General features: G+C 38.2%; 2 protein-coding genes across 2 annotated transcripts in view; both read right to left on the bottom strand.

The window, feature by feature from the left end:
- Positions 1 to 13,358, bottom strand: part of LOC121503218 (inactive dipeptidyl peptidase 10) — a 450,148-nt gene extending 436,790 nt beyond the window's left edge. The window contains exon 1 of the mRNA XM_070286178.1: positions 12,722 to 13,358. The gene's annotated coding sequence lies outside the window, so the exon portion shown is untranslated. The remainder of the gene's footprint in view (positions 1 to 12,721) is intronic.
- LOC121503235 (uncharacterized) lies at positions 367 to 4,260 on the bottom strand. Its single transcript, XM_070286152.1, has 2 exons — positions 4,166 to 4,260; positions 367 to 979 (listed from the first exon to the last, which is right to left on the bottom strand). Exons 1-2 carry the CDS (start codon positions 4,258 to 4,260, stop codon positions 367 to 369), a joined length of 708 nt encoding a protein of 235 aa, XP_070142253.1.
- Positions 13,359 to 13,588: the final 230 nt, after the last annotated feature.

Raw genomic sequence — 13,588 nt, 5'->3', positions numbered from 1 at the left:
ACGAACTGGCCGGTACGGCAAATTATGTTTCAAATATATTTAAATGCGGACACAAATGAGGGCTTCTGAACGCTTTCGATTCCAGATTGCGAGTGATTTCACATTTTATTAAAGCTCCTTCTTGGGCTGTTTGATGTACAAATAATGGCTTCTTGAGTGAGTGAGAGAGAGAGAGAGCTTTTCGTTTATAAGCATATGTAAACATTGGGTTTCAAAGATAAGTCGCGTTGACACCATGCATGCTTCAACACATAGGAATAGGTGCAAAGCGGTGAATAGACCGCTTGTATATGCCAGATTTTGTTCTGACTACAGCTACGCGAACCTTCCCATCATGTCCTGAAATGACCTCTACAACTACGCCTGTTATCCCCAATGGGGGGGAACGTTGTCTTCTTGAATTGCCACCACTGTTCCGACTTGAAGATTGTCCACGCTATTGGTCCATTTTCCACGCTGCTGTAGGCTCAGTAGATAGTCTCTCGACCAGTCGCTCCAAAATCGTTGTTTGATAGCTGAGACTAGCTGCCATCTCTGCAAGTACGTGAGGTTGCAGTCTGCCTTTGGCTGCGCGGATGCGGGTGGCAGCGTTGCTAGCTTTGTGCCTACGAATAGATGCGCTGGTGTGACAACCTCTCCCTCGTTGGGACTGCCACTGTCCACGATGAGCGGCCTCGAATTTGGCACGGCTTCCACCTCCATGATGACCGTATGCAGCTCGTCCTTCTTGAGAAGGCTATGGACCTTCAACAAAAGGTGCTTGGCCGACTTTACGGCCGCCTCCCAAAGACCGCCAATGTGTGGCGCTCTGGGCGGGATGAATTCGATGGTGAATCGGTGTGCTGCAACACACGACATGATGCTCTGGTCGTTGGTGCCGAAGGGTTCCATGTGCTCCTTGAGGATTCGGGCCGCACCCACAAAATTCGTAGCACTGTCGCAATAAAGTTTGACAACAGGCCCGCGGCGACCCAGAAACCTGGATAAGCATAAAATAAATGTATTAGATGTCAAGTCTTTCAAGATTTCCAAATTAACAGCCTTTGATGCAAAACAGACAAACACTGCTATGTTCATTTTAATTGGCTGTTTTCCACGAATTCCTAGGGAGACTTTGACAGGGCCAAACAGATCGACTCCGCTTACTTCAAAGGGTCTATTTCCCTGTAGTCGATATTTTGGTAAATTACCCATTATCTGTAATAGAAGTTTTGGTTTGTAGTGAAAGCAATGGACACACTGCCTTACAATGGCACTGCACTCACGGCGCGCGTTTATTAGCCAGATTGATTGTCTTAAAAGTCCCACCAACGACCTTGGTCCCGCATGACAGTTGGTTCTATGTAAGTGTCTCAAATATAGATTCACAAATTTGAAGTTCTTTGGCATTAGTAATACTGGCATGACACTGCCGCATTAATTAGAGACTTCATTAAAGATTTGACAGCGCTATAGCGTTTTACACAAGTGCGAACAAGACGACTATATGGCGCTCTAATGCATTAGAATAATGCATTAGCTACTTCATTGCCGCGATAATCGATAGATCTACATATTATATACTAGATACTCGATAACAAAATACGGGTTTAATGAAGAAAATTGTAATTGAAAAATGTATTAGCCAGCTCATTGACAGTATGGTCTCACAATGAGAATTTTATTTTTATATCATTTCGCTTGTTTTTTGAACTGAAAATATATTAGAAAATTAGCAAAAATAATATGTTTTGCGGTAGCAAGTTTCTTGCGCAGTAAAATTAATTAAAATTATTTTTTTTGTAATAATTAAAATAATTTTAAGCATTATAGGTTAAAATCACAAATTTAAAGGATTCTGCATTTATTTATGCAAGAATACTTCGACGAGGAATTCAGAAATTCATAATAATACGCCGCGAATGGCGGCCGTTTTTTTTTGTTTACCTTTTACGGTCGGTGTGACCGTAGTCGTATTACCAAAATAATCCAAGCAAAATCCAAGCAAAATCCAAACAAAATGACAATATAGCTGACTCTTTCAAGGTTCTAATGAAGTAGCTAATTAATGAAAACTGCATTACTGTATCATATGGGCATAAGGGGAATTTAGCGTTGTGCGCAATGGGGCCATGTAGTAGACGACCACCTACTCGCAGCACGGAGAATGACGAATTCCCAAGTTGTTCAACTGAGACAAAGGGATTTAACTTTTGAATTCCCGCACGCAAATTGGCTGATTTCTCCAGCTTCACAATTTCATCTGCAAAGGCTTTCTGTTGAACCGGTTCTACTACCTTAAGAAATGCCGTTCCCAATTCGTCCGCGGACGGACAAATTGAATTCCAAGTAACATTTTTTCGAAGGTTGATAAATCGATAAATGTAGGATACTATGCGAACTACCTTTAGATAAGAAGATGACCTTTCTACAATATTGAGAATCGGGTTTAGCTCACCATCGGCCGCGATAAGAGCGACGCGTGACTTTTTAAATTCTAGTTCTGACTCTGTTTTTGGGAGCAGCACGTGCGAGTTTTGCGGCCAGTATTCCGCTTCCTTCTGTAAAAAACTAGGACCAAGTACCACAACCAGGTATTTAGCTCATCCACAGAGCATCCTCGCGACACTAAATCCGCAGGATTTTCTTTTGTTGGCACATGCCGCCAAACCGCTGATGACACAATGTCCTGAATATCAGCAATTCGATTCGATACAAATGTAGCAAGCTGGGATGGGTGAGTTTGTATCCAATGAAGAACTACTTCCGAATCGGACCACAGTACAACGCTCTCTACAGGAAAGTCAATAATGCTGCGAACTTCTTCCCACAGTTTTGCTTATAGATGCGCCGCGCATAGTTCCAGTTTAGGAATAGTTTTTGTTTTTAAAGGGGCTACTCTAGATTTTGCTGTTAATAAGTGCACAGATACTCCGCTTGGATCAACTACTCTGACATTTAGGCCACACCCATAGGCTCGTGTAGAAGCATCTGCGAACCCATGAATGTGACACACTGCTTGCTTGCTTGTTTCGACAAACCTCGGTATAGTCAACTTTGCAAAAGTGCAAAGTAATTTTTACTAGGTTCCACCTATTTTCAAATTCTTTGGGAACAGGATCGACCCAGTTTAGACTCAAGAGCCAAGCCTCTTGAAGAAATATTTTAGCTTTGGTTATAATTGGGCATAACAAACCCAACGGATCAAAGAGAGTAGCGATGAAGGACAAGATTGATCTTTTGGTTACCAACTGATCAGAAGATACCTTACTAACGCGGTACTTAAACACATCAGAGTGCGGATTCAATATTAATCCAAGTGTTTTGAGGTCTTCAAGATCTCCATGTAAAATTTCTGCATTCGATTTGGTATACGTATTAGTCTCACAATTCGAAGCCCATTTTGTTAAAGCAAAGCCTGCAGGTTCCAAGATGCTAACAAGTTCTCGACGAAGAATGATTATTTCTTCTGCGGTATCTGCTCCAGGGGGCAAATTATCAACGTAAAAATCTTTGGCAAGTGCTCTTGCACCTCTAGGATGTGATTGTAAATGGCTGTCGCTGAGATATTTTAAGCATCTAACTGCAAGAAAATGAGCACTTGCTGTTCCATATGTGACAGTATTCAGCCGATAAATTTGTAAAGGGCTTACAGGATCTCTTCTCCATACAATTAACTGGAAAATTCGCTGCGCCTCGTCAATCTCCACTTGACGGTACATTTTAGTTATGTCTGCCACAAGTGCGAATTTGCGACAGCGAAATCTAAGGAGAGTTCAATATAAGCATGGTTGTATTGTAGCTCCTACCATCAGAAGGTCATTAAGCGACATTTGCGAAGTAGTCTTGCAAGATGCATCAAACACCACTCTTAGCTTGGTGGATTTGCTTTGTGGACGTTCCACACATTGGTAGGGTATAAAACAATGTGGATCTTTCGGTATCGACCCCTCGATTGCAGTCATATGCCCAAGAGCCAAATACTCTTCCATGAACTGATTAAATATTAATTGTGTGTTCGGATTTTTAGATAAGCGTCTCTCTAGTGATAGAAACCGCCTTCTTGCTATCTCAAACGATGATTGGGCTTGATTTAAAAGGTAAGGATACTTGCAATCGACCTGAAGGTAAACGAACAACTGTTTCTCGAAAGATTTTCTCACAAAGCATTTCTTCTGGGGTATACCGTTTGTCGTCGGACACATTTGGAACTTGTTCCAACTCCCAGAAACGTTTGACTAATTTTTCCAGTGGACCAGACTCATTCACGGTGCTTACCATAGAGCACACTTCCGTCCTTTGGTGATCTTTGGATCTATAACGCCCTGACACCACCCAACCAAAAACAGTGTTTTGCAAAGTGAGTGTGTTTTTCTGTTTAATTTGGCCATCTTTTAGCAAATCAAAGAATGCGTCTGCTCCTAGCAGCAAATCTATTTTTTGAGGCTTATGAAAGGCTGGATCAGCTAATGTTAAGCGATTCAACATCTACGCCTTTCTCTGGATGGTGGGAGGAAATAGACTTCAGAACGACGAAATCAAACACCATTTGAAAGCCATGAACGCGCGAACTAATTGTAGTTTGCACCACTTGGTGCGCAGATAAGCTCGATTTTCCAATTCCCAACAAATTAACTTCTTTTCGAATCCGCTTTAACTGCAAGCCTGTTGCCATTTCCTCCGTAATAAAATTAACCTGGGAACCTGAATCCAGAAGTACCCAGGCTGGCTGAATCTGACAAGAGCTACCTTTTATGTTTACAACGGCAGTCGCCAAAACAACTTGCTGTGCATCAATGACGCTGGCGTGATTTGATAATACAGGGCTTGGATGTTCTGCAGCAAGCACTCCAAGATGGCTTGCCGCAGAATCTACATTTTGTGGTATGGATACATCAGCAGTGTATCGATGTAACAATGTATGGTGGGGTTTCGAGCATACCCCGCAGTGAGGTAGTTTGCATGCCGATACATTATGTCCTTTTTTCAAACAATTTGTACAAAGTGGGAATCCCTTGGCAAATTTAAAACTAGTAATGACAGCCGCAGCTGAGAATGACGGACATTTTACTTCTTGCATTTTGCTTGTTTGTGCTGCTGTCAATGCCGTTTTTCTGAACTGCCTACCTTTGTGTTCTTGCTGTCCCCTGCGACCCTTTGACCGTCCGGTTGTGGCTTCTTCAGCCGACAAATGCTGAAAACGCTTATTTTTTGATAATCTAAATTCTCTTCCCACCTAGAGCGAGTCTTTCCGTCAACCTTCGACAAAACTATATAAATCAAAAGTGCGTTTGCAATAACTTTTTCATCACCAACAGACAATAGGGACTCATAAATTGCAGATACGGTATCAATTAGTGACCTCAACGCACTAGCTGACGGACTTTGTATAGCCTGCAGTTCGAAATGTTGAGATATTCCATAAAAAAAAAATAAGGCACTCATTATCATAAACTTGTTTCAGTGCATCAAGAGCTTTCGCATAATTCTGATCCGTCACCTGAAAGGCTTTAACAGTACCGATAGCTTCGCCTTCTAAACAACACAATAGATGATTCAATTTTTCCACGTTGCTTAGCGATGGGTCACAATCAATTATGCTTGAAAACAATCCAATAAAGTTTTTGAATTCAGAATACTTCCCACCAAATTTGGGCAACTGCATTCGCGGCAAGTGACGTGTATGCGATATAGTTGTATTCAAAACTGACTCGTTTAAATTATTAGGCGGGGTTGGACCTTTTAAAGACAATAACAATGCTTTGGTTACCACGCACAAATCTTCGAGTTCGGCTCGCGATAATTCCGAATCGATATCCTCCACTTGCATTTGTAAAGAAAAGGCTCGATCTATATACGTGTATAAAATACTCAACCGACAATCCAATTGCGTGGGATTTAAAGAAATCTTTCTAGTTTTAATAGCTTGCGCTATACGATTGATATCTGCCTTAACTGACTTAAATTTTTCATACTACCTTCCGAATCTACTTCTTCTACAACAGAAGTATTGCTGTCAGAATCTCCACGTCGTCGAGTCATTTTCCGATAATTAATTTATTGAGTTGTAACGATGTTGTAATTTCCGAAATGTTCCAGTCTAACTCAATCCAAAGAGTCCCGCTACCACTCAGACTCAATCAACTCCGAACTATATTACTCAAATCAATTCAAACGGTTCGACCTTATGAGTGAATTCCAATTAATTGAACGCAATGAGCGAAACAACTGTATGAGCGCTGGCTTAGCTGAGCGGCGATCAAGAAAACTAACACGACTATACCGACAAATGCAGCCACAAAAACGAAGTTGGGCACAACGAAAGTCGAGAAAACGTACGGTACTTGTACTCTTGTACTTTATGCACTTTATTCTTCTGTCTGCTACTACTTCCAAATTAGCGGTACTATGTATGTGTATGTGTGGCGTGATACGAAAATCATGCGCTAGTTATTTTTTGCAGAATTATTACCTTATTTGTTTGATGCGACTTATTATAATAAGGGCGCACCTTACAATTCAAACCACTTCAGCGTTGACTCCAACAATCCAGCGATGCGGTCTTTAAATCCAGATTTTATTGCCCGGCGCACAGTAGCGCCTCCCGAACAATTAGCGTTGCAAAAATCGAAAAAGTCATGTTCGCAAAAACGATTTTAACCATACCTATTCGACAGAAAATTTCCCAAGGATTCAGAATCTGCAATAAAATCTATTTTAAGATTTTTTTTGTAGAAGATATGAGCATTCAAAGTTGAACTTTCTTTTGTTTTTTGCATCATACCAAAAAAAGTAGGTAAAATGGTCGACTTTCAGGTAATATTACACAAAAACCATAAAACCAATGGTTTTTACTTTGAATTATAGATACATTCATAAACTATTAATTAACCAAAAAAAAACGGCATTTTGGTTTGGGCTTGTACAGGTAAATCGCTACCTGCCAGGTGTCAATTTTTTTCACCTTTTTCTGCCTAAAGTAGTCTATAACTTCTGAAGCCGATGAAAGCCACCGACTACACTATGTCTACAAATTACGTGGATCTTTCCTGGACCAGAATTAACTTTCATCGGCTGCGTCGAGCTGCGTCTGCGAAAATGCAACGACATAAACCAAAGCTACTCATGGTGAAATATACCAAAATACCGACACAATTTCATACATTCCAAGAAATATACTAACTGTAGCGCGTGGCGGTTACACTTTGAAATAAAAAAAAAAATTTTTTCAGTTTTCTAATTATTTTTATTTGAGCAAATACATAAAAATAAATATACATATTTTTTAAAAATTGTTTTCATTGAAAAAAAATTATTTTTTCACTTTGATCCCCTTTAAAAAGGCGTATTTTTGGGCGTGGTACTTTATAAATTATTCGATTACCTTATTTGGTTCAAAAGATATGATTTTGCAACGCTAAATGAGAAAAGGCGCTACTGTGCGGCGTCCAGAAATCGACTCCAACTAAAGTATCCAACGTTCGGCTTCCAATGGCTCCAACGATATGGTTCCAAATGTCCAGCGATGGGGATCCAAATGTCCACTCGGGGGGCGCCAAAAATGTTCGCCCAATTGCGAACTGGCCGGTACGGCAAATTATGTTTCAAAGAAAAATTCAAGTGCGGACACAAATGAGGGCTTCTGAACGCTTTCGATTCCAGATTGCGAGTGATTCCACATTTTATTAAAGCTCCTTCTTGGGTTGTTTGATGTACAAATAATGGGTTCTTGAGTGAATGAGAGAGAGAGAGAGAGAGAGAGCTTTTAGCTATATGAGCATGCAAGCTCAGCTCTATGATCTTAGGTACTAAATGTAAACATTGGGTTTCAAAGATAAGTCGCCACTGAATTGCCTGAACAATCGGTATCTATACCATATATGTAAGATGGGTTGATAGCCCCGCTTAGCTGGTTCTTTATTATAGTATTTATTTTGTTAAATTATATTTATTTTGATTATTGTAAGTTTTGCGTCTTTTCTGGTTTTTTAATTTTCAGCTTTTCAGCTTTCGTTCTCTCTGCTGTCGTATCTACTGAATTTTCAACCGCACTGCTGAACTCCACAAAACACAATGAATATTTCTCTCCCTGTTCCTACCTAGCTGCTGTCAGTTCGAAGCTCCCCGCTTGCTTCCATCACTTCCCTTTTTACATATATATCCAAGCGCAACTGACAGCAGGAAAGGCGGCACAACGTCTGTTGCATCAGGGACAGGGATTCGGGCACAGTTCAATTGGTCGAGACATGAGCAGTACAACTGACTACATGATACCAAAGAGTATAGAACTATATAGAGCTGACATCTCTACAAAAAATGTGTCGTATGGCGGGTTCCAGCGGTAGAACCCGCATTTTCCCCGTGGAACCCGCAAGGCTTAATTCTACATTGAATCTGGGCACCCCGAGGCCTGCTTGCCGGTTGGTCTAGTGGCTAAGGCATCCTACCAAGGTCACCCTGAAGTGCATGGGTTCAAATCCTGTTTAGACTTAAGATTAAAAAAAATTTTTTTTTTGTTTTTTTTTATTTTTAGAAGAAAGAAGAAACTTTTGTATTCCATTTTAGTGTTACAAGGTTGTGTTTGACAAATAAACACAAATCTAGACAACGATTTTTGAGTATTTGTAGGTGTTTTTAAAATATTACATGTTGTATGCATTTTTTTTCGTTTTATGTTATTAATTATTGTGTTAGATTAATGTTTTAAATTAAATACAGTCGAATAAACTGATAATAAAATATAATATAAAATAAAAATATGCCAGATGCGCTCTCTTTATAGTTCTATACTCTATGATACCCAGGACGTGCCCGTATGTAAACAAAATATTAGTCATGGGACCAAATGACTGGAAGTCAGGCCACGACCATGCTCAATACCTCAATATACACAACAACGGCTCCAAGATGGATGGAGGAGTTGGAGCGGTCATATATTGTTCAGACCCTGAAATGAGGCTGTCGTATAAGCTACCAAGCCACTGCAGTATATTCCAGGCGGAAGTATTCGCCATCAGAAAAGCAGCTGAGCGGTAAATTTGTTCGTAGACAGTCAAGCGGCGATAACATCCATGCAATCATCACCGGTCAGTTCCAAAAATGTACTGGCAAGCAGGGAGTCACTAGATAGCCTGAGCACGACAAAGTCTGTGAGGATCTACTGGGTTCCCGCCACCAAAGCATAGACGGTAACGAGACCGCCTACGAACTTGCAAAGGAAGGCGTCGGACTGGCGAGAGAAATAGCAGAAAAGGTCCCTGTCTCCGTAAGAACGCTTCAAAGCCAGGTGGAGAGACGGGCTGAAGCAAGCGCAAAAAGCAGGCGAAGGAGTGATTCCAAAACCTGCAGAATATCAAAAATCATGTGCAAAGAGCGCAACGAGAAACTTAGTCACTACGTGCTGCATCATTCACGGAAAGATTGATAGTGGGAGTTCTGACAGGTCACTGTGTATCTGCTGCAGAGCAGTCAAGCTGGGTATCACAGACAACTTTGTTTGTAGAGCTAAAGGGGTTTTCGCCTTTGTAAACGATGGTCTGCTAGTCGGGCTTAGAGACGGCTACTCCTCTCCAATTGACAGCTCTCCCGCTCTCGCGCTGTTAAGCTGGGCTTCTCGGTCGGCAACGGGCCCTTAGGCTAAGCTAAGATTAGTACCAAAACGAATGTCAATATATGCAACGGGCGCTCAATGCCATCGTCAAAATTTCGATCCCGAATTTCTACATTTCTTCTTCGTGGGACAAATTTTAGACTGAATCCTTTTGCGGAGGATTTCCTGACCACCCCCCTCCTGAACACTTATTAACGGACATATTTTTTCCAGTCAGCTTCTGAATCAAATACGTTTCTCAGTTCCTTCAAGGCCATCACATTACTTTCGACCTTTAGCTTTGGATATTTGTAAAACAAATTTTGAGGCACATGATCCTTTTCGCTTTTTATGTTCACTTTACAACGACCTGAACTTTTTGTTGTATTTTGAAATGTCCTTAGATTTTAATAAAAATAATATCTTAAGACTCCTATCCTTACCTCTGGCCACCTGATGTGAGTCGGAGCATATTATTAAAAAAACACTCCTTATCCGGTCAGAGGTTAGGATATAAATTTAGAATGACAGATATTTCCTATTTCTTAATAATAAATAAATAATTAAAACAATAATGTCAAGCCTTTACGCGTGTAGTATTGCTGGAACAAACATCGATGTTTATTCGATACAATCGATGTTTCAACAAAATCGGCGAACATCGATGTTTTTCCACCACTAGCGTGTAAATATACTATATTTATAAATTCAAGAATACTAAGACAAAGACCTCTTAATAAGGTTAGATACAAGCAATTTTTTATACGAAAATTAAAATGTAACGACTAATAAGAAATAATTTACAAATAATAAAAAAAAATTCGTTTTCGGCACAAAACTGTAAAATATCTGTATGTGAACCAGTGTGCCATTACCAATGGGCCTAAAACGAAACGAATTAAATTATTTGTAACTAATTACTAAAAGTTAATGTTACTATTAAATATCATAAAATTTTTGGAGGATATTTATTTTAGTAATTTTTTGGTAAAGTGCACTATTTATTCGTATTCGGATTTCCCTGACCTGTTCTAGTGTTCACTTTCGAAAAATTCTTACGGATTCGTACTTCCCTTTGTTAAGTCTCCATTAAATTGCAGGCGAAACGCTCGGAAACTTTCCGTGTGCCATTTGGCCGGAGGATTGAAATCCGCAAAATCAGAAATTAGTTATTTTAAAATACAATGCGATTATGTAAATTACAAAGGTTAATTGTATTTTATTCCTTATGGTTTTGGGAACCTAATTGCATAATTGAATTAGCTTATACCAACATACTTAAAATCGGTTCGATTCTAACCTTCAACATTATTGCTTATCCGCAACCGCTGTGTCGTATTTGAGAGGGACCTTTTAAGGGGGGGGTAAGGTTAATTCGGTGCAAAAAAGGCCACTTTTCAAATTATTTGTGGCGGAACGGCTAAAGTTAGCTTAATGAATTAAATACCATATAATAACACAACATTTGAATAATTTTTGATAAATTTTGTATTGAAAAATATTTAGAGGTAGAGAAGTTATAGGGAATCTCCAGAGTCGCCTCCAAAAAAAGTTGTTTTGCGGTGTACATCCTAACAGTCCACAGGATCATCCGATCTAAAAAAATTATACCTCATTCGTTAAAGGATAAGTGTCCCGAGGTATTCACGAAGCGTTTTTTTTTTTAGTTTTTTTGTGATTTTTTATGAAATTTGAAAGTCAAAAACCCGATTTTTGACTAAAAAAAAAAACGTTATTTCTTAATTTAAAAATATATAAAAATTAAAAATTAAAAAAAGGCCGACGTGAATACCTGAGGAATTAGTTAAAGAATGTGTGTGCTAAATTTCAAATCGATCGGTCCAGTAGTTTTTCTGTAATCGTGTACACCGATTTGAAAAATTGAATTTTTCAGGAGAGCGCTTTAAACTTTGTGATTCCCATGCATTAATCACCAACCGACCTTCGTTCAACTCCGCATAACTTCGTCAATTTCACTCTGATCGATGTAAAACTTGGACACAATATTCTTAAGATGTTAAACTTTAAAAATAAAAAATAAAAAAAAATTTACGAAAAAAAAAAATTAAATACCTTACCCCCCCCTTAAGGGTAGTCAGCATCCAAAAAAAAAGCGATTAAATATGTATCATGTTAATTTTAAACAATCGTTGTACTAATTGATCTGATATTAAAAGAACTATTTTTAACTTATGCGAAACAAATAGTTTTTGTGCAAAATATCTCAAAAATTATTGTACAAACTGTGCGTGCTGTGAAGGGTTTTTTTTTTCCTTGACCTCCGCAATTCTTTTACATATAAACAGCATTTTGTATTGTTGTATACCTGTAAAAATTTCACAACACTGTTTAAGAACAGCTGACTAGCGCACGCAATTTAAATTTCAACCATGTAAGTGAAAATAACGCTCAAAAGTTTATTAAATTAACAGTTTCTATTAGTAGGAAGCATAAAAATCAAGCGCAGGATAAGATTTTCATCTTATTTATGGAAAAAATTATGTTATTGCCAGAGATTACACAATGGGTCAATTGAGACGGGCAAAACAGCTGACATCCGCATGAGTTTTCCAAAACTTCTTCTCAAACTTTTCCAGTACTGCGGCCAAGAATACTTGTACCTTTAATTTAATGTAATAAACTAGCGTACTTAGCTTGGACGCTAGAGCGGGCCAAAATCCTATTAGCCCCCTATTAACAAAACTCAGGCAAAACAAACGCGCTTGTCCATACCGGTCAGCTGATATTCCTTGTGAATAAAAGGGACCAAGGGGAATTTAACAAAGAGTCCCTAAATCAACAAGGGAATTCGCTTATGTTAAAGGGCAATCCGCAAATGTTATCAAATTCACTTCAAAGCAATATTTTAAACTAAAATTCCATATTTCGGCTTTTCACGAGTTCAGAATGAATTTCTTGAAATTTTAAAAAGGTATGCAACCTGCATTGTTGTATCCCGGAAATTTGCATTGTGTAAATACTTGTGAAGTTAATTCAACGCCTTTAAATTAATTTTTAAAAAAGTTGGGAAATTTAATATTTGTTGTGTTAGTCCTCCTTACCACTTTAGTGTAAAATTTTACTGAGTTAGTTGCACGTTTTTCTCCCTTACCATACGTAACATACACATATTTATAAATTAGTATTACTCACCATTGTCCTCTTTGAGTACCGGGTATAAATAATAAGGCTATGAGGTTTCCCATATGATATTAGTTAACCTTAATATATGCTCATCAACACAGAATATAGAAATTTTTATATTTTTCTTTGCATTTCAATTAAATTTGTTTGGTTGTTCATAAAGCAAGTCCTCTTTTGTACATACATATATTAATATGTACAAATTTAATGTTTAATTGTCTACAGTAGAAAGGTTTTAGGTTTTAATTGTTGATTATATAAGCTTGGCGCTTAATTAAAATTGTCCCGTTTTGCTTTTGATTTTTTCATAGCAGCAATAAATATTATTATGCACATATATTTACACATATACAAAGCTATTAAAACTATCCCTTTTTTTATATAATTCTATAATTCGTTTAAATTTGAATCACTACTTTAATTAATTTTTACAATATCAGAAATATTTGAGGTCATCACGTTTTATGTACGTAAATAGAAAGTACACACTATTATCTATTATTTTTACGATGAATCAGTTTTATGACTTTTACCAACAACATTCCATTTGGGACTAAAGCCAGCTTCTTTCATGATTATGTATGTATGTTCACTATAATGCATATATGTAAATATAAGTTAAAGTACTTTAAAACTATGAGGAACTGTCTCAATATTACTGAGCTGTTTTGTATTTTTAACATTTATAACATTATTATTCAGTTATTAAGTGAATTCTCTCTCTCTCTTTTTCTCTTTCCCTCCCTTGTTCTCTACCCCTTTCTCTCTGGCCATGATTTTTAAGAGAATTCTCTTTTCTGGTATTAAGAGAATATTTTTAGTATGCTCGTTTGGGGTGGTTTTTGGTTGTATTAGAATTCTTACCGGTTTTTACAT

Source organism: Drosophila kikkawai, chromosome 2L (assembly GCF_030179895.1).
Source record: "Drosophila kikkawai strain 14028-0561.14 chromosome 2L, DkikHiC1v2, whole genome shotgun sequence".
NCBI classification, from domain to species: Eukaryota; Metazoa; Arthropoda; class Insecta; order Diptera; family Drosophilidae; genus Drosophila; species Drosophila kikkawai.
This window is presented reverse-complemented; position numbering and strand designations above follow the sequence as displayed.

What these genes read in the sequence shown, in the direction of transcription:
- LOC121503235 (XM_070286152.1), bottom strand. Translation starts at nt 4,260, where the DNA reads ATGGTAAGCACCGTGAATGAGTCTGGTCCACTGGAAAAATTAGTCAAA. An exon ending in AATGTGTCCGACGACAAACG is followed by an intron (nt 980 to 4,165) that starts GTATACCCCAGA and finishes ATGCTTATCCAG; the next exon opens with GTTTCTGGGTCGCCGCGGGC.